The sequence below is a fragment of the Pristiophorus japonicus genome, chromosome 1 (genome assembly GCF_044704955.1).
Source record: "Pristiophorus japonicus isolate sPriJap1 chromosome 1, sPriJap1.hap1, whole genome shotgun sequence".
Classification (NCBI taxonomy): domain Eukaryota; kingdom Metazoa; phylum Chordata; class Chondrichthyes; family Pristiophoridae; genus Pristiophorus; species Pristiophorus japonicus.
The window spans coordinates 202,288,373-202,312,818 of NC_091977.1; the positions used below are offsets into that span (position 1 = coordinate 202,288,373).

The 24,446-nt window shown below is 45.8% G+C and overlaps 1 protein-coding gene across 2 annotated transcripts in view; it reads left to right on the forward strand.

Moving 5' to 3' along the window:
* The first annotated feature begins 13,417 nt into the window (after positions 1-13,417).
* The window catches only part of LOC139241001 (signal-transducing adaptor protein 1-like), a 112,460-nt gene continuing 101,431 nt past the window's right edge, over positions 13,418-24,446 (forward strand). For both annotated transcript variants that reach the window (XM_070869711.1, XM_070869769.1), the window contains exon 1: positions 13,418-13,542. In XM_070869711.1, coding sequence (XP_070725812.1) covers positions 13,432-13,542 — 111 coding nt within the window. In that variant the 5' untranslated portion in view covers positions 13,418-13,431. The remainder of the gene's footprint in view (positions 13,543-24,446) is intronic.

The window sequence follows — 24,446 nt, forward strand, 5'->3', positions numbered from 1 at the left end:
CTGTGATCACTGATCATCTGTACTTAATGTCATACGTATACACTGACAGAATCAGAGCCGATCTCTGCATTCGAGCTGCAGCTAAGGTTGGGACTGGGGACCATGGATGAAGGATTACTGTCAGGGGCTTATGGTAAGTAACTATGGTAAACTTATGACCAAATAAGTATTTGTGAAACTTCTTGACCCCAAAAATCAAAGTCAAAGCTTCCCTTTCGATCTGTGCATAATTACGCTCACCGGCACTGAGAGTGCATGAAGCAAAAGCGATCGGTCTCTCCTCCTCACTATGTAATACATGAGAGATCACTGCCCCAACTCCATATGGAGAGGCATCACATGCTCGCTTGATCTCCATAGATTCGTCATAGTGAACTAACATGGTACTCTCGACTAACTGGCTTTTACACTCCTTGAATGCTGCATCACCTGCTTCTGACCACTTCCAAAGAACCTGTTTTCTCAACAGCTCATTGAGTGGAAGTAAAAATGTAGCCAAGCTTTGGAGGAACTTTATGCAATAATTCAAATGATCCCAAAATGATCAAAGTTCAGAGACATTCTTGGGAGTGGGTGCATTTCTGATTGCAGCCAGCTTTCCCTTGGTTGAATGTAAACCAGCATTATCTGCTCTGTGTCCTAAATACTCCACTGAGCTTTGAAACATCTCACACTTGTGTGCAATCACTCATACTCCATGCTTCTCTAGTTGTTTGAGCACCTCATCATGGATTTGCCTGTTTGGTATTGAAATGATTATGTCATCTAAATAACACACTATCCCTTCAATCCATTTCAAAATTTGTTTCATCACTCCCTGGAATATGTCAGGGGCAGAAGACACTCCAAATGATAGCCTATTGAACTGATATAGGCCTATTTATAGTCAAGCATGACTTGGACTCTTCATCTAACTCAATTTGTAGATAGCCGTTTGTTAGATCTAACTTTGAAAAGATCTGGCCACCTGTCAGCGTTGTCAACAAATCTTTCACATTTAACAATGTATTGGGTAGATTACGTTCTACACAACCTTACCTGAACATTTGACTTAGGTACAACAACAATGGGTGTAGCCCAATTACTTAGATCTACCTTGGAGATAATGGGCTGGATTTGGGGCTTTTTGGGGGATTTCGGGGCGTTAATCGCTGTGGATTTTTAAGTTTTCTGCCAAATGAAGAACATCTAACAGTCCCTCCGTTGGTTGGCAGGATTATCCTCCAACAAAAATTTCAGCTAAGGAATCTGCAATGCCATCCTCGTTGACAATTCTGTGATATATTGAGACACAGCATATATATAGAACTGTATTGCCCATGAGCTTTATTATTATATACATCAGTAGTCACCAGGTGGCTCTATTACATTGGAGACCCTGGCTGATGCGTTCCGAAGGGTTCCTCCAGATATGTCAATACATCTGAAGCGCATCTTGAGCATGTCTATTGTTTGCTCTATAACACATCTGGTGGACATGTGACTTTCATTGTAATGCATGTTGGCCTCATACTTAGCCTCCTCAAGGGTGTCATGAAAAAATCAAAGAGCAAGTTATTATTTAAATGGAGAAAGATTGCAAAGTGCCGCAGTACAGCAGGACCTGGGGGTACTTGTGCATGAAACACAAAAGGATAGTTTGCAGGTACAGCAAGTGATCAGGAAGGCCAATGGTATCTTGGCCTTTATTGCAAAGGGGATGGAATATAAAAGCAGGGAAGTCTTACTACAGCTAAATAAGGTATTGGTTAGGCCACACCTGGAATACTGCGTGCAGTTTTGGTTTCCATATTTACGAAAGGATATACTTGCTTTGGAGGCAGTTCAGAGAAGGTTCACTAGGTCGATTCCGGGGATGAGGGGGTTGACTTATGAGGAAAGGTTGAGTCGGTTGGGCCTCTACTCATTGGAATTCAGAAGAATGAGAGGTGATCTTATCGAAACGTATAAGATTATGAGGGGGCTTGACAAGGTGGATGCAGAGAGGATGTTTCCACTGATGGGGGAGACTAGAACTCGAGGGCATGGTCTTAGAATAAGGGGCCACCCATTTAAAACAAAGAGGAGGAGAAATTTCTTCTCTCAGATGGTTGTAAATCTGTGGAATTCGCTGTCTCAGAGAGCTGTAGAAGCTGGGACATTGAATAAATTTAAGAAAGAAATAGACTATTTCTTAAACGATAAGGGGATAAGGTGTTATGGGGAGCGGGCGGGGAAGTGGAGCTGAATCCATGATCGGATCAGCCACAATCTTATTGAATGGCGGAGCAGGCTCGAGGGGCCGTATGGCCTACTCCTGTTCATATTTCTTATGTTCTTATGTTCTTATGAGCCACATCTTTAGTGGATAGCCCTTGTCTCCAAGCAGCCAGGTGATAAGTCTGTTTGGATGTGTGAGGAGCTGAGGGTGGATGGACTGGCGCATCACGAAAGTGTCATGACACCTGCCGAGGAATCTGACACACACATGCATGATCATCTTCCTATGGTTGCAGACGAGCTGCACCTTGAGGGAGTGGAAGTCTTTGCGGTTCACAAATACACCTGGGTGATGTGGGGGTGCCCTGATGGCCACATGTGTGCAGTCAATGATGCCCTGCACCTGTGGGAAGCCAGCCAGAGCCACAAAGCTGAGCACCCACTCAGTAACACTGGCTTTAGCAGTGGCAAAGTTCACATAATTGGCTGACTTGTTAAACATGGCATCGGTGATCTGTGTGATGCATCTGTCGGTGGCCAACTGCGAGATCCCGCAAATATCTGCTGCAGATCCCTGGAAGGAGCCTGAGGCAAAGAAGTTGAGGCTGCTGGTGACCTTTACAGACACTGATAAGGCATGTCCACCATGTCCTCTGGGCTGCAGGTCTGATTCCAGTAAACTGAAAATGTCTGCTACAACCTAGTGTTATAGCCTAAGCCTGCTTTGACACTGCTGCTCAGTTATGTCGTGGAAGCTCATCCTCTGCCTGTGTACCCTGTGTTGGGGGTATCGTCTCCATTGCGGTGCAGTCCTGCGCTGATTCCCTCTCTCCTGTGGAGCATCAGGTAGTTGAATCGAAGGCTGCTGTTATGGCTGCTGCTGCTGGTATGGGTTGCTGCTGGTGTGGCTGCTATTGTTGGTAGTGCGATTTATCGTGGTCTGATTCTGAGGACCAAGCTGAGACAGTATAAGCGGCACCCATGCTGATGTCATAGATAGCAGGTCAAGTAGCAATCAGAGGGCCAATCCCTCAATGTTCAAATACTGACTAACAATGTGCTGAGAGTGACTTCCAAGATTGCAGAAATGACCTGCAAACTCCAGAAACCTAAATCTGTGCACAGAATGGAGTCAGCAAGAGCCTTCCCCTTAGGTAATTAATGAGGTGTAAGGTGTGTGTATTTATGTGGTTTCCCCAGCTGTCAATTAATGCCCACATATAATGACCACTGAGCTTCCACCTCCCCATCACAGGCGAGGTTCCCGAGCTGCGTGTGTCCCGTGTTCATGCTGTTAAATTCAGAAGCTGCATTTAAAAAACTTGTTAATGGTCAGATAACAAGCAGTTAATGAGTTGAAATAGTTTGCCCGGCTCTGCCGATCGGGCCCATGGCATGCTGGGAAACACGCTCCAGTTAAAGGTGCGAGAAGGCGGGATGATGGCGGGTTCCCAACGCGCTGCCTAGTTCCCCAATTTTTACAGCCGGCCCATCACCAAACCACACACACAGCAATGGGAAAATTCTGTTCTTTGTACCTGTCTTCACGGTACAAGACACAACAAACATTCCAGAAATAATGGGGAACCAAGGACTACTGAGAATGAGGAACGTAAAGAAATTAGTGTTAATAAAGAAATAGTACTGGAGTAATTAATGGGACAAAACACCAACAAATCCACTGGACCCGATGGCCTACATCCGAGGGTTTTTAAAAAAGATGCAGAGATAGTGGGGCCAAAATTCACCGTCCCTGAAGGGATGGCTACAGCGGGGTTTGGGCGGCCGATCGAAAAAATTGATCGGTTGCCACGGTCCACTGATTTTCTCTCCCCGAGCCATATTCAGCTTGGGAGGGGTTTGAGTGGTGCACACTTCCACCAGAAACGGTGGGGTGAATCCACTGCAAAAGTAGATTTCCAGCGTGGAGGTCTGCATAATACGAGTTGCTGAAAAGCGGCCAAGATGGCAATTTTCACCTCCAAAAAGGTAGGACTTCTTCAGGCAGTGCCACCGCGAGCTATTCGAGTCAGTGCTCGAACGGGACACCATTGGGGTTTTGACGCAATCGGAGCTCTTTGGTAGGGAAATAGTTTTATTAATTTTAATGTTTTTATGTCATATCCCATCATTTGCAGTATTTAGCTTTTCATATAGTTTTATTAATAGAGTTTTTATGTCAGATTACATCATCTGAGGCATTTTACTTTTTAAATTGTTTAATGAATTATTTTGGCACCATTCAACTTGCTGAGTGCTGCTCAGAGGTTTGCACATACTTTTGTACAACTTTCAGGTCCGACTCATTAGTGGAGGCCTGTGGGCTGCAGAGACCTGCTTGTCAGGGTTCACCCTGAGGATGGGAGGAGTGTTGGGAGGGCGACACCAGTTACACCTGGTCAGAAGCAGGGCGGCCGCAGGAGAAGGTGTCGCCGTCAGCACCGTGCAGAGAAGCAGCAGGCAAGGGAGGCAGTAGCCATGATTCATTCATACTGCGACAGACCAGTGTGCTCGCTGCCTTCACCGGCCCGAATCAGGATTGCTGTTGGCTGCTTGGGGATAAGGGATATCCCCTGTCCACTTGGCTGCTCACTCCACTGTGGAACCCCAGGATAGTGTCAGAGCATGCATACAATGACGCTCATTGTGCCACCAGGTGCATCATCGAGCAGTGCATAGGCATTCTGAAACAGAGGTTCCAGTGCCTGGACTGCTCTGGTGGCACCTTGCAGTACTCTCCTCAACGGGTCTCCATAATCATCGTGGTCAGCTGCATGCTGCATAACCTGGCCATCATGAGGGGACAGCCGCTGGAGGTCGAGCCAGTAGTACCACCTGAGGAGGAGGAGGAGGAGAAGGAGGAGGAGAAGAAGGAGGCGAGGTAGGAGGAGGAGGAAGTGCAGGCGGAGGAGGGGGATCCCCGTCGCCCCAGAGCTAGGAGGCGTCGACCCATCGCCACCCTGGAAGGGTCGGATGCAGACTGGTCAGCACCCTCCTGAGAGGGTGCGTCCTCACATACATGGAGGTGCCTGACACCTCCCCTGCAATCTCCCTCCATGCATTATGTATTGGCAGTCTGCCAGGTCTCCCCACGTCAGGAAACAGTATTCTTCTTCTGTCCTCCACACCGTCCATCAGTGTCTCCAGCTCCATATCAGTGAACCTGTTGGCTCTCCTTGCATCTCTTACACCAGCCCTCCTTCCAGACTCCTTCCCCCCTCAGGGCCTTGCTGCAAACCCTGGTCTTTAAAAACACCAGGTAGCAGCTGGTTCATTAGAAACCCTTACCTACATGCTGAATTTCTCGGTGGTGATAACATTCAAATTAAGACAGCCACACCGCTGAAAAATCCACTTTGGGAGGGTTCATTAGCACTGGAACCCATTTGTTCACTTTTGGAGCTGAATATGGGATGGCCCAACCACGAAAAAATATTGCCGCTATTGGCCCCAAAAAGGTGGGGGCAGCACCAGCTTTCCAGCGGTACTGAATTTCAGGCCCAGTGGATGCATTGGTTTTGATCTTCCAGAATTACCTAGATTTTAAAATGGATTCCGCGGACTAGAAAGTAGCAAAGTAATTCTGCTATTCAAAAAAGGAGGGAGAGAGAAAACAGGGAACTATAAACCAATTAGCCTGACATCAGTAGTAGGCAAAATGTTATTATTAGGGATGTGGTAACAGGGCACTTAGAAAATCATAATATGATTGATCAAAGTCAGCACGCATTATTAAAGGGAAATTGTGTTTGACAAATCTGTTCAAGTTTTTTAAGGTTGTAACTAGCAGGGTAGATAAAGTGGAATCAGTGGATGGGGTGTATTTAGATTTTCAAAAAGCATTCAATGAGGTGCCACACAAGAGGTTAGTACACAAAACTATGGCTCATGGTGTTGGGGGTAATATATTAGCATGGATTGAAAACGGACAGAAAACAGAGAGTAGGATTAAATGGGTAATTTCCGAGTTGACAGCCTGTAACTAGTGGGGTACCGCAAGGATCAGTGCTGGGGTCTCAGCTATTTACAATCTATATCAATGTCTTAGATAAGCGGACCGAGTGTAATGTATCCAAATTTGCTGATGATACAAAGCTGGGTGGGAAAGTAAGTTGTGAGGAGTAGGCAAAGAGGCTGCAAAGCAATGTACCCTCTAAATTTTCTTTATACTGGGAGTATTATGTCCGTAATTTACTTATGAATGACTCCACGAGGCAATGTGTTGTACTCAAACTGTAGTGACCTTGGTCCTTTATTTCAAACTCCAGAGTGAGGCACAAGCATGGTGTGCAGCCTTTTATACTGGGCCCTGCCACCAGGGCAGGAAACCCCCGGTCTCCACCAGTTGCACCCTCTAGTGGTGCCAGCATGTATATACACAGTGTAAACCTTATTGATGGTACACCAGGTAAACAAGTCTCCATCTTATGCAACCGCACAGTGACTACACAGAGAATACATCCATAGTCTGCATATACAAAATCACTCTCCCCCAATTCCTTTGTGCCAATTACCTTTGCACTATGTGCTCTGGCTTAGCTCTCCCCAGACTTAAGTGCCAATAGACCTTGCACCTTGGCTGTGCTTTGGCTTGGCTCGCTCCTTGTTAACCCCCAAGCCCTTTTGCCACAACGTTGGGTAGTGGTTACCAGTTTGGATGGTTCGATGATGCAGTGGAGGTTCCAGTCGGTTCTAGGTGTGATCTATGTGTGTGTCCATGGTTACATACGTTCATTTCCTCCCCCTACCCCATCCTCCCACAGCGAGGTAATGCAGCTAGCTCGTTACATTAACATACAGGATCAGACACAGTGCAAGTAGAAAGGAAGAAGAAAAATGTTTGCAGTTTGTATTGTGACACCTTGGTTCAGCGACTTACATTCGTTACGTTTTACGGTCGTGCGCCAGGATTGGGTAGATTGCATTCATGGTTCAGTCATGGTCAATGCTGAGGTAGCAGTACAGATATGCGAGGACGCTAGTTCCAGAGCAACCAGACGTGTCCTAGTCGTCTGATGGTGGCGCTGCACCCTCTGCTAGCGGGGTGGGCTTGGTTCGTTCACCTAGCCAGGACTCAGGGCCTTTGCCGTTGCCTCATGGTGGGCAGAGCCACAGATGTGTGTGGCCTCCTTGTCCTCCTTTGAAGGCTGCAGAGTCTTCTGCCTGCTCTCTAACGGTGTTGGAAACCTGGATATTCCAGGTCCCGTTTGGAGAACTCATTCATTCTGACCTTTTGCTCCCGGACATGGCCGAGTTAGCGACTGGGTCTGGGGGCTGCGCCGTCACCACCCAGGTGGTGGACAACGACGGCTGACTGTGCGTATTCATTTCCGGGTCCATGGCGAATAGTGCCATCGGGCCTGCAGCGTGGGATAGACCTGGGGCAGGGTATCAGCATCAGTGCCTTCACCCTTCTAAGGTCACTCACTTGCTACTTTTGGGCTCATTCTATTCCCGACATCTCGCAACAACATTTTGTTCTTTACATTAGGAATAGTACCGACAATTCGCAACAACAATCTTAATCGGTTCGTTACGTTGATTGCCATGCATACAATGCCTCTTTAAGTTCAGTTGTTTGCAGGTCTCCTTTAAGAGAACCCTGCTGGCTTTACCCCAATCAAATCCTTTGTTAGACACCACGTGTTGGTCCCTGAGCATTGCACCTCGTGATATTGCCGTGGCCATCTTTTTTTTCAGCCAAGCTGCACCTCGCTGCAGCAGGGATGCCATCTTGCCCTGTCCCCGAGGTTGACTGCCTTGATCCTTCTCTCCCGCGATTCTGCCACAAAAGCTGGAAGAGTGCCTGTGAATTAGATCTTCCTCCCTAGCAGTCCTGCCACTGGGGCCGGGAATGTACTTTTAGGTCGTTCCGGTCGGATCATTGCCACGCAGTCGTGATAGATGGTCTGTTCTCTGGTGCCTGGCCCAAGCGAAGGTGAGGTTTTGCTCTGCCTCTGAGCATGGGGGACATCGATTGCTGGAGTGAAGAGGTCTTCCCATTTCCGCTGGATCTTCCCCATCCACCTTCTTCCGAGTAACGTTGGACCATCACCTGCAACAATCCACAGAGGTAACTTGTGCACCGCGCCATTATGGATTACACTTACATCCGCACTATCAAGGACTGGGATCAGCTCCTTGGTGTAGGTGCGCAACTTTTCCTGTACTGGAACCAGCTCGGGTCGTTTTGCATTCCATAGCCTCTGAAAGGCATCTTGGCTCATCACTGACTGGCTCGCTCCTGTGTCCACTTCCATGAAGACTGGAACGCCGTTTATCTCGACTTCCATCTTCATTGGAGGACAATTGGTGGTGCAGATATACACTCCATACACTTCTTCTTGGGACTGAGCTGCCTCTCTGGCCAAATCATCACACTCCCCGCTGGATTCAAAGTCATCTACCGACTCCTCTGCTAGATGGTGAGTCGTATTTCTTTTACACATACGCTGGAGGTGGCCCTTCGTGTTACAGGCTTTGCATACGTACTCTGCAAACCGACACTGGTGAGCCCTATGGTTTCCTCCACAACGTCAGCATGGTGCTACTCAATTAGCATCCCTCGGCAGACTCGCAGTTCTGGAACCCTGAGGTCTGTGCTCTCTGCCCTGAGCAGAGCCACGTTCTACAGTCTTGCCTGTGAAAGGCACCATTCTGTGTACAGTACTTGCTGGGTTTGAGTCCAAAGGATAAATAATTTGCTTGTTGCTGCAGGTCAAGGTCATGAACGCCTGACTGATGCTGATGGCCTTCTGCAGGTTGACTGTGGTGTCGGCAGATAATAGCTTGTGAAGGAGGCCCTCGTGGCCAATACCTATAACGAAGATGTCTCGGAATGCTTCGTTGAGGTGCGTGCCGAAATCACACGGTGCTGCAAGTCTCCTGAGGTCGGCAGCATATTTTTCAATCTTCTGGCCCTCATGTCTGCGGTGTGTGTAGAATCTGTGCCTGGCCGTGAGGATGCTCTCTTTTGGTTTCAGTTGGTCATGAATTAGTTCAGTCAGCTCATTGTATATCTTATCCTTGGCCTTCCTGGGTGCCAGCAAGTCCCTGACGAGGCGGTAGACCTCGGTCCCACAACTGGTCAGCAGTATAGCCTTGTGCTTCTCTGCCGATGCGTCCGTCTCCCCTGCCAGGTCATTTGCCACGAAATATAGTTTGAGCCTTTCCATGAAAGCATCCCAATCATCACCCTCTGCGAAGTCTTTTAGTGTACCTAAGGTAGCCATAATCGCGTGAAAGTCCATATTCTCGTCGCCAGTTATTATGTCCGTAATGTACTTTTGAATGACTCCACGAGGCAATGTGTTATACTCAAACTGCAGTGACCTTGTTCCTTTATTCCTCACTCCAGAGTGAGGCACACGCATGGTATGCAGCCTTTTATACTGGGCCCTGCCACCAGGGCAGGAAACCCCCCAGTTTCCACCAGTTGCACCCTCTAGTGGTGCCAGCATGTATATACCTTAGTGTAAACCTTATTGACGGTACATCAGTAAACAAGTCTCCATCTTATGCAACCACACAGTGACTACACAGAGAGTACATCCATAGTCTGCATATTACAACAGGGAGGGTTACAAACTCCTCTGAGCACTACTTTTTTGCCATGGGCAGTTTACATTTAAATGTCACTGAACTCCTGGGTTGCTACAATTGTATAAATGAATTGAAGATACTTTACAGTATAAAAAGTTGACTTTACTTAGGTGAAATGTTACACATACACCACTAGTTAAAGATTAAAAAACAGAAGGACATAATCTGCATTACAATGATAACCACTTAAAGCTTATATAGAACACGCTGCTCCCTCTAATGACCCGGCTTGCTGATGGTCTTGCAGGCTGGGACCTGGAAATCGGCACTGTCCCGGCCTGCAAGACCATCAGCAGGCCGGGTCATTAGCGGGAGCAGCGTGCGGCGGCATGCTACCGCAGGCAGCAGCGTGTGCTGCTGCAGGAGGGTGACGGCTGCGAAGCGGACGACTGGATTTGATGTCTCCCAAATCCAGGTCGCTGATTGCAGTGCGGGCAGGTACAGCAGGAGCGGCGAGGTCGGGGTGAAGGAGCGGCAAGAGTTCATAGAGGGATGTGATCAGAGCCCAGGAGAGGCGTGAGTTCGGGGCCCAGAAGAGGCAAGGGCCCAGGCACAGCACGGGCCAGCACACACTGCGTTATGTGTGCACTCTAGGTCCGTGCAGCAGAGCTGGTTTCCAGTCATCTTGGTTAATCCTTGCCACTGGAACAAGACCTAGCTCTGTCAAGCACGAGTGGTGGCTGGTGTGCAACGGCCACCACACATTAAAAAAATCCACCCACAGGCATCTTCCACCCTTCAAGATGTGGTTCGGGATCTGGAATATTAGGTCCTTTTTTGAAACACATGTGAACTCATCCCTTTTTCGCATGGAAGCAAGTCATCCTCGTTTCAAGGGACTGCCTATGACAATACAAAGATGGAGGAAAGCAATGTGTGAGAAGGACACAAAAAATCTGCGAAAGGACATAGACAGGCTAAGTGAGTGGGCAAAAATTTGGCAGATGGAGTATAATGTTGGAAAGTGTGAGGTCATGCAGTTTGGCACATCTCCAGTAAATGTTGGACAATGATACACAAGACACCAATGGCAAAGGATGAATCTTAAATTTCACTGCAAAAAAGTAACAAAAACTCCCCCCATCAAAATAAACCCAGACAACATACAACGTTATGTCGCAGGGCACTGAACAACAATGCAGTTCCTTAAATCAACAAAACTTTTTTAATGCCACGATTTTCGGCTGGGGTGCAAAAACTTCCTTATGTAATGCCTGATTTTGCACCCCTGATCATGGAACCTCAATTTTTGCCCAATTTTGCAGACGAGGGTGCAAACTTTCCACCATTACCACCCCAAAATCTCAAAAGCTGAAAATCCAGCCCCAAGAGTTTTAAAAAACAGAAAAATAGAATTTTATCAATCATTTATACATTAAAAACCTTTTCCATTATGCTAAGTTTATTTGTAGCCCCGTTAAAACATGTAAATTTATTTTTCAAAAAATTATATTTTTGTTTTTAATATTTAATTAAATGCCATTTTAATTCATTTTAAATATGTCATGTTTTTTTTATGCATTTGATGTTTAGAGGTATTTTTTATGTGATCCCCATTCATACTTATGGGAGTTCCATACATACGGAATCCCCGTAAGCATGATTGGGGATTCCCTTCTTTGATTGATTGAGCAAGACTACGTGATCCCAGGGGCGCTTGTGAACCACATGCATCCCTGGGATACGTGGGCCTTGACCCAGGCCTACGCATAGATGCTCGGTGCCTGAACCTCTGGGACTTTCAGGTAAGTTTGTAGATTTTTTGCTGGTCGGAGGCATCCGCCCACGGGAAGCCTCCAACTGCAAATTCAGCCCCACTGACACCGTGCCACATAAGGAGATATTGTAGAGCACTTAGTGTGTAGGTTTATTCCAACCATGCCATGGAGTTCCTAATCTGTGTTGTCCCACGAGAAGGCCCAGCAACTCCTTATTGTAAGAGAAGTTTTAAAATGTTCATCCTTGTTTTCAAATCTCTCCATGGCCTCGCCCCTCCCTATCTCTGTAACCCCCTCTAGCCTTACAACCCTTTGAGATCTTTGCGCTCCCCCAATTCTGGCCTCTTGTGTATCCCCAATTTTATTCGTTCCACCATTGGCGGCCATGCCTTCAGCTGCCTAGACCCTAAGCTCTGTAATTCCCTCCCTAAACCTCTCCGACTGTCTGCTTCTCTCTCCTCATTTAAGATGTTCCTTAAAACCTACTTCTTATGTTCTTATGAATATCCTGACTGGGCAGAGCAGTTTTCGCCGCAGAGGGTCAAAACGTGGCGAAAACCCCGGTCGCAAATCCCTCGATAATCTAGCCGCATATACGTACCTCCTGTGGGTTATATTTTTCACTATTTACTAGTTGTAAGAATATAAAGCCAGGTGCCCAGCATAGCATGTGTTATTTTAATATCGATATTTTCTGTCAGGACTCAGCTCAAGTTAATAGGGAATAAAAGACCAGTATGATATATGAGAAAATGTGGACAATGGGTGTTAACCTATTGATGTAATCTTGTTGACATATGTCTGAATTGCAAATGGTTGTGTGGGCTACAGTTTGGCAGACTTCTCCTCCCTCCCTTTCTTGTGTTGCTGCTCTATTTCCAGCCTTCCAACTGGTTGCATTTCCCCCCCCTTCTTTATTCTCACATTGGAGATCTAGAGGTACACCCTCTCCATTAAAGGGGGACACCACTAAAATGTTGGAGATTTCTTCCCTAAACCTCTCTACCTCTCTCTCACCCTTTAAGATGCATATGACTGCTTCTCTGGCTTGATGGCAATTTTTGTCTGATTTCCCGAACATTAGGGGGCTGAAATTCACCTCTGCCGGAAACGAGTGTGCACCTACTGTTTTTGATGTGTTTTGACCACCACGATAGATGCGGGGGCCTATCTTGAGAAACTGAGCACTTTGTCGGTTTATTTTGAACGGGGCGGCAGTCGGTCATAAGCGTGGTGGGACCGAATCTCCGCCGTTGTTAGTCATCAGCGTCGGGCTGGTGACTTCATCGCACTGGCACGTTAAAATGTCTCTCTCCTTCAGTTAAAGGGGAGGGCCACTGCTCAAGAGGGAGTGCCAGGGGCGGCCCGGGGGCATATTTGTCAGGCGGACCTGACAGTCGGCCGACACAAAAAAATAAAATGGTGGCCACGGCTGTGCACCCTCCCGCCATTTCAAACTCAGTGCATCGACAGAAAAAGTTATTGGCGGCACTGGCCGGTGGCCAAAAGACTTTCTCAGCTGAATTTCGCTTCTGGGACGGGACATATTTCACAGTGCTTTGGCTATTAAAATGATGTAGTGACAAAGGTATTTCTCCCCAGATTGCTAATCATTGTTGCCTGGTATAAGCATGCTCTCTCTTTTTTTTGGCACATAAATTTGATAATCTACCTTCCTCATTGAACAATTTCCTCATTCCTGCTGCATTCCAATTTACAGTAAGTGTATGAGAAGGAGGCAGAGCTTTCTATTGACTGTCGTAAACCTACTTTTCTTTCGGTTTCTCAATGCAGGTTTAACACAGATCTGTGATATAACAGATAGCAGCATGGTGGCACTGTGTCTGTGGATCTCGATTGCTTCACTTCTTTGTTAATACATAACAGTGACCTGGCTAGTTGATCAACAGAAATGGCTGCCTCTAGAACAAACCTGAGGTTAGTCTTTCAAAGACGTGAAAAGATTACCTCTTTGCCTTTGTATTATGCTGGGGTCCTATGGAAAAAAAGCACAAGGGATAAGGTAGGTGATAACCGTGTTTCTCTAACAAATGGACTATGAACGTGGTTTTCATTTTTCTTTTACATATTGTTCTGTAGTGTGAAGTAAGTGGTGTGCGTCAGAAAATACTGAAGTATTTTGTTTTAAATCTTGTGGATTGTAATATGCTGCTATGAATTCTTAAGCAAATACATTATACCTGTCATCTTCATATTTTGAGCTGAAAATTAAAGAATGAAAACTACTTGTGGAGTAGGGAGAAACTTAAGTACTGTCAAAACTTGTTAAGGCCACATCAGGACAAAAATATTATGATAAAAGTACTTTTATCTTGTAATGGCACTGCAGATTGTTTTATAGCACAGATTTAAGTAGTTCCATTTTAACTCCAGCACCTTAGTATAATTGGGGAGAGGGAACAAGTCTATTGTGTACTGCTTTAGATAGATACCATTTCACTGCCCATGAACTTGAACTGCTTAAAGTTCAAATTAAAACTAATATGATAGGTGTGAAACACCGAGCCATATAAAGAGATATTAAGACAGATGACCGAAAGCTTGGTGAAAGAAGCAGGTTTTAAGGAATATCTTAAATGAGGAGAGAGAGGTAGACAGTCGGAGAGGTTTAGGGAGAGAATTACAGAGCTTAGGGTCTAGGCAGCTGAAAGAACGGCCGCCAATGGTGGAGTGAATAAAATTGGGGATACACAAGAGGCCAGAATTGGGGGAGTGCAAAGATCTCAAAGAGTTGTAAGGCTAGAGGGGGTTACAAAGATAGGGAGGGGAGCGGCCATGGAGGGATTTGAAAACAAGGATGAAAATTTTAAAACTTCTCTTACAATAAGGAGTTGCTGGGCCTTCTCGTGGGACAATACAGATTAGGAACTCCATGGCATAGTTGGAATAAACCTGCACACTAAGTGCTCTACAATATCTCCTTATGTGGCACGGTGTCAGTGGGGTTGCATTTGCAGTTGGAGGCTTGGTGTGGGCGGATGCCTCCGACCAGCAAAAAACGCACAAACTTACCTGAAAGTCCGAGAGGTTCGGACACTGAGCCTCTATGCGTAGGCCTGCGTCAAGGCCCACATATCCCAGGGGTACATGTGGTTCACAAGCGCCCCTGGGATCACGTAGGCTTGCTCAACCAATCAAAGAAGGGAATCCCCATGTATGGAACTCCCATAAGTATGAATGGGGATCACATAAAAAATACCTCTAAACATCAAATACATTTTTAAAAAATGACATTTAAAATGAATTAAAATGGCATTTAATTAAATATTAATAACAAAATTGTAATTTTTTGAAAAATAACTGTATCTGTTTTAATGTGGCTACAAATAAACTTAGCTTAATGGACAAGGTTTTTAATGTATAAATGATTGATAAAATTCTATTTTTCTGTTTTTTAAAACTCTTGGGACTGGGTTTTCAGCTTTTGAGATTTTGGGGCGGTAATGGTGGAAAGTTTGCACCCTCGTCTGCAAAATTGGGCAAAAATTGAGGTTCCATGATCAGGGGTGCAAAATCAGGCATTACATAAGGAAGTTTTTGCACCCCAGCCGAAAATCGTGGCATTAAAAAAGTTTTGTTGATTTAAGGAACTGCATTGTTGTTCAGTGCCCTGCGACATAACGTTGTATATTGTCTGGGTTTATTTTGATGGGGGGAGTTTTTTGTTACTTTGTTGCAGTGAAATTTAAGATTCATCCTTTGCCATTGGTGTCTTGTGTATCATTGTCCAACATTTACTGGAGATGTGCCTTTATGGAGGCACATAGCAATTCCAGTAATAGTTCCATCCCTCAGTTTCCTCCATTTAGGAGAGCTCGTCCATTATGAGCTGGTAACATGCGATTCTTGGTCTGGCAGCATCTCCACGCTGCCTCCCTCGTGGATGGGGTGGCTATCCAATGGGGGCCTCACCAGGCTTGTCTTCGTCATCCGCCTCCTCCTGAGATGGGCATGTAACCCCACTGGCAATGCCTGGCCCCTCATGATGGCCAGGTTGTGCAACATACAGCACACCACAATGAATTGGGATACCTGTTGAGGGGAGTATTGAAGGTTGCCTCCAGAGCAGTGCAGGCATTGGTTTGCCTGCAGGTGATGGCATATCTCTGTCAGCACTTCCTTTCGGAGGCGCAGCTTTCTCACACACTGCTCCTCAGAGAGCTGGAGGTAAGAGCGTTGGTGCCTGTAAACCCGTGGGGAGGTAAGCCCTCCTCCACAAACATCTTCGGCCTCTCCTCATCTGTGGGCCAACATGGCCAAGAGCCTTTCCTCTAGCTTGATGCCACCTGGCAATAGCATGGAGCATGATACGCTGTCGAACTAGTAATGCCCCCATTAAATTCTCTCACTGAAGTAAAGGCACTGTCATGGCAGATAAAAGTGCCGTTTGCGAGTTGGAGTTGCATGCAGCCTGCTGTACTCAACCATTGCAGTCAATGTGACCTGCGATGTGGTATCCTCATCCCTCCATTTAAATACGCTGCTAATACCAGCTGCTGCACGCTGGGAACGTCTGGCGTTAACTGAGGCGTTACACTGGTAAAAGCAAGCCTTCCGCATGCTTTTATCAGACGTAAAAATTTCATGGGTATTCGCTGGGCAGAAGTTGGGCAAATAACCCAACTCTCCGCCAGTGAATACCCTTTTTCCAGGGATTCATATCATCTGTCAAGAGAATTCTTGACAGGTCGCAAGTTTCGGGTTTTAGCGCATGCCCAAACCCAGAACCTGCGCAGCCCCTACGGCGGTGTGCACACCTTGTACGCACCCATAGGGTCACAAATTATGGCCCATTATCTACAAAAAAGCTTTTATCTGTCAGTTTAAATATTGACTCTTTCACTACTCATGGAGATTGAGAAGAGACTTTTCACTCGAGATGTTAGCTTAACTCAGTGGTGGCACTCTGACCTCTAAGTCAGTAGGTCGTAGGTTCAAGACCCACTCCGAGGACTTGAGCACATAATCTAGGCTGACACTTTGATGCAGTGCTGAGGGAGTGCTGCACTGTCAGAGGTACCATCTTTCCGATGAGATGTTAAACTGAGGTCTGTTCAGATGGATGTAAATGATCACATGCCACTATTTTAGGCAGAGTAGGATAATTATCACTCAATCAATATCACCTTGCTGTATATAAATTAGTTGCCATATTCACCTATAAAACAATGGTGACTATACTTCAAAAGTAATTAATTGATTGTGAAGTTTTTGGGATGTCCTGAGGATGTGAAAAGGACTATAGGGATGCAACATTTTTCTTTTCTTTCCTTAAATCATAAGGTTAAAGTCCAGAGAATCATCTATTTCAAGGCTGGTCAGGTTCAGCAAATATGCAAAAGAAAATCTGGTTTTGCCTGGCAATGCTCTGGTGAAGTGCCTTGGGTCATTTTACAGTGTTAAAGGCGCTCTATAAATGCAAGTTGTTGTTGAACTTTGATGTGTGATGCTGCACAGCAGAAGAAACCATCTGTAATCTCAGTGATGTAGCAGTGTTACTGGCTGATGTGAGTGATTTCTTTAGTTGTTGCCTGGAAACACCCAACAGTCACTTCCCTTCAGCTGAGCTTGGCGTCCTGATATAGCTGGAGGTCTGGCTCCAGAAATTGAGACAAGTCTAAAATTGCCTCCCCATCAAGCTACATCTTCCTTGCAGATTATGTAAATTGGGCTGGAAAAGAGAATGTTGAGAGGTGATATGATAGATGTTCATCATTCTGGAGGTCCTGCGTGGCTGCCTCACTTCTGCCCACTTCCTGCGAGTCCCGCGGTGACCACCACTTTAGGCAGGTCGGCAGCGTGGCCATTGCCTGTGCGTGCTGGAGAAATGGTAATGAGGCAGAGTATGACGTCAATCAGTGCGCAACATTGATTTGACACATGACCTGCCATTTTTGAAGCCGTCGCTCCATTCAATGTCCTCTTCAAAACACAACCAGCTGAACATGCATTCAGCAGCAGGAACAACCCCCACCAGCGCTACTTAAAGGATCAGCAACAACTTGCAGCTGACTTACTTTTTGTGATGGTGCCTCTTTCTCTCCTTTACTATCCTCCTCCATAATGTTGGGGACAGGCTGGGCTGCTGGGACTTCTTGGGTGTCTGAAAGAAAAAAGGCCCAATGGTTGGGTTGTGGTGAGGGGAGTGGGGGAAAGAAAGGTGTGCATGTTTACATCAGCAGTTTGTAAGTGAGAAGAGATTGTGGGATGAGGGGTAAGTGGGATGTGAGGAGAAGAGTTGGGTATGAGCATACCATCATCAGCAGCAATGTTTTCAACCTTGCCGCTCGCTACAGCCTCAGTGATGGCTCCTCCAATTATCTCCATCATTGTGTCCTCCAGCTCCATGAGGTTGTAAATTTGGGCTTCCCCTTCGCCTTTTCCTGCAAGAGAAAAGGATATTTTGTCAGTGAGTGTGGTGCGATGTGTTTGGGTGATGTGCCTGCCATGGTTGAATAGCTGGAAGTATGTGAAAGTTTGGAAATGTAGGTGTGAATCTTGCAGCAATGGTAAGTATGTGAGGGTGAGGTGAAGCTATGATTGTGAGGTATGAATGGTGATTGCTAGAGATTGTTAGTAGGTGAGTAATGGGGATGTGGTGTATTGAGCAGTGTGTGAGAATAGTGGTGCAGTTGGTGGGATATAGCATTTGAAGATGCATTCACTCACCTTGACCACAAACGTGTAGTCATTAAACTTCTTGCAGCATTGGATAGGACCTGGGGACAACATTTTTAGCACTGTCAGCTTGAGCTATTTCCTCCCACAGCCTTCTGGCATGCTTCCTGGAAGGCCTCCAGTCCCCCTGTGGGTAGAGGGCCTCATGTCGTCTGTGAACCCCCAGACTAAGGCCTCCAGTGCAGCAACAGAAAGCGGCCTTGCCCTCTCGCTTCCCTGTTGGGTCATCGCTTTATCCAGAGTGATAATGAAGTGTTTCTGCAACAAAGCACCTCCCCTTTATGCAGTGCAGAGAGCCTAGGCCAAATTTTATTAGACAGTAGACTGCACCCGATATTGGCCCCTCTGGTCAGCGCTAAGGCAAACAGCTTTATGTTTAGCGTTGAGATCAGTGCTCCAATCATTATAATGAGTGGGCAGCATTAATTTAGTGTGCTGCCTGCACCACTTTGAACGAGCGCAGGCGCATCATGCTTTGTGCTCCCCGTGCACATTTTTAGGCTTTATCCAATTTCACTCCCTTACTCTCAGCAGCAAATATGGGCGCATGGGCTAAAGATGTGATGATGCTCTGTTAAAGCTAATGCACAATATCACTGCCCCTTTACACGGTCCACATGCCAACTTACATGGAAATAAAATCCCCCCACAAAAAACTGATGTACAGTGTGAAATGAAACATGAGTGTCATCCCTGGATGGCAAATACCATACAGGGCAATAGCCATATCATATAAACTTGCTGTACTAGAAAGGCACAATCACTGTATATCGTAATACTGGGAGACAGATATACAAAACTGATTTTCACTTCTCTAATTGTGGTAAGCTTGTTTCATATTTAGATCGGGAATATTGTGGGTTGTCAGAATATTCAAAGCAGAAACAAAACTGGTTTGCTTTGTGGTTGAAATCCATATCAACATTCTAATTTGCGCACTCATTGTAATGTCAGGGGGCCAGAGCTCACTATATAGTGTATGCTATTCCTTCTCAGTTCCTCCACAGTTCATACACTGCATTTTTGCCTATGAACGATGCAACACATTGGATTTAAAACCTTTGCCCTCATCTCTAACCCCCTCCACACCTTGCCCCACATTATCTTTGCAGTCTTCTCCAGCCTTACATTCCCTCCTGCCCCTTTTGGTCTTCCAACTCTAGCTTTGTATGTGTTTGCCATCCACCTCCCCCTCCCACCCCGCCCTTTGATACACCATTGATAGAGGAGTCTTCAGCCCCCTCCAGCCTTTCTCCCTAAACACATCCGTTGCTGCATTCCCTACATTACAAGTGACTACATTGGCTGTAAAGTGCTTTGGGGCATCTTGAGGTGAAAGGCACAATAGGAATACAAGTTCTTTCTTTCTTTCCAACACTTCACCTTTAAAAACTTATCTTCTCAACCAAACCTTTGGCCGCCTCTTCGAGCTCTGCCGCCATAGCTCAGTGTTGTTCCTGTCTTCTTGGGATGATTTCTATGTTAAAGACACTAAAAAGAAAGACTTGCATTTATTCGGCGCCTTTCATTACCTCATGATGTCCCACAGCCAATGAAGTACTTTTGAAGTTGTAATGTAGGAAACATGGCAACCATTTTGCACACAGCAAGGTCCCACAAACAGCAAGGAGATAATTACATAATATTTACAGCACAGAAACAGGCCAATTGGATCCAAAAGGTTCATGCCGCTGTTTATGCTCCATACGAGCCTCCTTCCATCCTCTTTCATCTAACTCGATCAACATATCCTCCTATTCCTTTCTCCTTCAAGTGTTTATCTAGCTTCAGCTTAAATTCAACTATACTAGTCGCCTCATCGTCTACCTTATGGTAGAGAGTTCCACATTCTAACCACTCTCTAGGCAAAGAATTTTCTCCTTAATTCCCTACTGATTTATTAGTGGTTATCTTTTATTTATGGTACCTAGTTCTAGTCTCCCCACAAGATGAAACATTTTCTCTATGTCGACCTTATCAAACCCATTCATAATCTTAAAGACCTCTATTAGGTCACCCCTCAGCCTTCTCTTTTTCTAGAGAAAAAAGTCCTAGTCTGTTAACTATTTTCTGATAGGTATAGCTTATCAATTTTGGTATCATCCTAGTAAATCGTTTTTGCACCTTCTCCAGTGCCTCTATGCCCTTTTTATAATATGGAGACCAGGCCAAAATTCGGCGTCCCTGAAGGGATGGCTACCGCGGGGTTAGGTGACCTGGCTGCCACGGTCGGGTGATTTACCCTCCCCAAGCCACATTCAGCTCGGGGTGGGGGGGATTTGAGCAGTGCACACGTTCACCAGAAACAGCGGAATGAAGCCACTGTAAAGGTAGGTTTCCAGCTTTGAGATCAGCAGCGTGCGGGTTGCTGAAAAGAGGCCAGGGCAGCGATTTTTACCTACTAAATGGTAGGACTTCTTCAGGCAGTGCCCCTGCCAGGTATTCAAGTTGGTGCTCAAACGTGACACCGCTGGTGTTTTGCCGCGATCTGGGCCCTTTGGTAGGGAAATAGTTGTTTTAATTTGAGTGTTTTTATTTCATATCCCATCATCCGCAGTATTTAGCTTTTCATACAATTTTATTAATTATTAGCGTTTTTATGTCAGATTCCATAATCTGCAGTATTTAGCTTTTAATGTAGTTTTATTAATTATTAGTGTTTAATGTCAGATTCCATCATCTGCAATATTTAGCTTTTCATATAGTTTTATTCATTGTTTTGGCTCCATTAAACTTGCTGAGTGCTGCTCAGAGGTTTGTACATACTTTTGTACAACTTTCAGGTCTGACTCTTTAGTGGAGTCCTGTGGGCTGCAGGGACCTGCTTGGCAGGGTTCACCCTGAGGATGGGAGGAGTGTTGGGAGGGCGACACCTGGTACACCTGGTCAGAAGCAGGGTGGCACACAGAGAAGGCGTCAGCACTGTACAGGGAGGCAGCAGCCATGATTCATTCATTCTGTGCCAGACCAGTGTCCAGCCCAAATCAGGATTTGAATTGGCTGCTTGGGGATAAGGGATATCCCCTGTCCACTTGGCTGCTCACTCCACTGCAGAACCCCAGGACAGCGCCAGAGCATGCATACAATGATGCTCATCATCGAGCAGTGCATAGGCATCCTTAATCAGAGGTTCCGGTGGTGATAACGCTTAAATTAAGACAGCCACACCACTGAAAAATCCACTTTGGGAGGGTTCATTAGCGCTGGAACCCATTTGTTCACTTTTGGGGCTGAATATGGGGTGGCCCAGCCACGAAAAATGTCGACGCTAATGGCCCCAAAAAAGTGGGGGGAGCACCAGCTTTCCAGTGGTACTGAATTTTGGGCCCCAGAACTGTTCACAGTACTCCAAGTTTGGTCTAACTCGGGTTCTATACAAGTTTATACAAGTTTCTATATAACTTCAATTCTATCCCTCTAGAAATGAACCGAAATGCTTTGTTTGCTTTTTTATGGCCTTATTAACCTGCATCACTATTTTTCGTGATTTGTGTGTCTGTACCCCCTAACACACCCACCCCCACTCCCACTTTCCTCCAGCCTATTTAGTTTCTTATTTTCCACATATTATGTGGCCTCCTTATTCTTCCTATCAAAATGTACAACCACACACTTAACTATATTGAAGTTCATTTGGCAATTACACGCCCATTCTGCAAGTTTATTAATGTCCACATCTATTTTGTTGCAGTCCTCCTCTGAATTAACTACACCCCCAATTTGGTGTCATCAGCAAATTTTGAAATTGTACTTTTGATACCTGAATCCAAATGGTATGTAAATGGTGATCCCTCTGCTCCTCTATCCCATTTAGACACTTATTTTACTAGATAATCTGCTTATAATGATGAGGGATAATTGCTGGCAAGGGCACCTGGGAAGATGCCACTGCTCTTGAATTCAAAATAATGCAGTGGGATGTTTTACACCCACTTGAGAGGGCAGATGGTTTAACATCTCATCTGAAAGATAGTACCTCAGACAGTACCGCACTCCCTCAGTACTGCACTAGAGTGTCAGCAAAGATTTTGTGCTCAAGTCTCTGGAGAGGGACATGAACCCAAAACCTCAGACTTAGAAGCAAGGGTGCTACCAGATGATCCATGGCTGACACAACACGAAGGCACCAAATGATTAGTCACAGACAGACAAATTTCACAGACTCTTGAAAATGAAACTCCAGTTTATGGTCACATAGCAGGAAACTGAAATATAGCAGTATGATTAACAGACTAATCATTCGCAACTTAATGGGAGTTGGACAAATATCCAACAATAAATTTAAAGGAGGCACATTCCTTTCTGGGGTCTTTAGGTCCTTTTAATAAAACCTACTTAAGATCAAAAGCCAATTTAAATGCAAACATTATCACTGTGTAAGGGGATAGGTGCAATTATTTGTAACTACTATGATTTCATGCACAGTTGCACTTCACCTGCAATAACACATTTCTGAGCTAGTCTCGTTGTTTTGGTAACCAGTCTGTAAATACTCTGTGGATCGAGATTTTATCAGCTAAAGGAGAACTGTGCTGTGTTTCCCAATACTGAACATTGGAGGAAATTAAAAACTTGTTTGGCAAGTAAAATTCCACAAAGTCAGTTTCATGCCACTGCTGAGCTGGGGTGATAATTTGTCCCAATACCACAGCAAAATACTGTGGATGCTGGAACCTGAACTAAAAACAGAAAATGCTGGACATGTCAGTGGGTCAGGCAGCATCTGTGGAAAGAAAAACAGAGTTAACGTTTCAGAACTGAGTTCTGACGAAAGTTTATTGACCTGAAACGTTAACTCTGTTTTTCTCTCCACAGATGCTGCCTGACCCATTGAGATTCCCAGCATTTTCTGTGTTTATATATGATAATTAGTCCCAATTGAGGGAGGGGCGAGGGGGCAGATGGGAGTGGACTGTGTAAAGTCCTTACTCTACAGTATGAAACCACACGAGGCACATTCTGTGGACAAGGTCACTCTGTGACCTTAACTCTTTATTCACAGGACTCCAAAGACGCTGACCCTGCATGGGACCTCCCTTTTTATACCTGTGTGATCAGGTAAGGAGTGTCTCCCACAAGTTCATCCCTTGTGGTCAAGGTGTGCATCTAGGTTGAGTGTATACAGTAATGCAGTGGTGTTACATTCTGGTTACATACATGACATCACCTCCCCCCCACAGTCTTATTGGGATCAGAGGTTCAGTCTTTCGGTGGTCTATGCTCCCTCGTGGAGTGCCACAGTTGGGGGTCTGGTTGTTGGACACTGACGTGAGTGTCTGTCACCTGTGGTGATTCCAGCCTGTCCGGGCTCACCGCAGGGACTGTGTATTCTTCTGATTGCTCTTGTTGCTCGTTCACTGGCGGTGTTGTGAGCTCCATCTCATGGTCTTCTTCAGGTTCCTCCGTGTCGATGCTGAACCTTTTTTTTACTTGGTCCAGATGCTTATGGCATATCTGATCATTGTTGAGTTTTACCACGGTGACCCTATTCCCCTCTTTATCAATTACAGTGCCCTCAAGCAATTTGGGCCCCATGGCATGATTGAGGACGAATGCAGGATCATTTATTTCTATACATCTCTGCCTCGAATTACGGTCATGGTACTCGTTTTGTGACTTGCACTTGCCCTCAACTATGTCGGTCAGGACTGGGTGAATGAGGGACAACCGAATTTTGAGTGTCCGTTTCATTAGTAGCTCTACGGGTGGGACCCCCGTGAGCAAGTGCGGTCGGGATCGATAGGCCAGCAGGAGACGTGATAGGTGGCATTGTAGGGAGGGTCCTTGAATCCTGAGCATACCTTGCTTAATGATTTGGACCGCACGTTCCACCTGGCCACGTGGTTGATGCCATTGCCCGACATAAACTCTCGGAATTCGTAGCTTGTGAAACATGGGCCATTATCACGAACCAGGATGTCCTGCAAGCCATGGGTTGCAAAGATCGCATGTAGGCTTTCCACTGTGGTGGATGATGTGCATGAATTCAGAATGATGCACTCGATCCATTTCGAGTACATATCTATCACAATAAGGAACATCTTACCCATGAACGGACCCGCGTAGTCAATATGAATGCGTGACCATGGCCTGGTGGGCCAGGTCCACGTGCTGAGCGGGGCCTCCCTGAGGTCATTACCCAGCTGGGTACATGTCGTGCACCTGCGAACACAGTGTTCCAGGTCTGAATAAATTCCAGGCCACCCAACGTGTAACTGGGCAATGGCC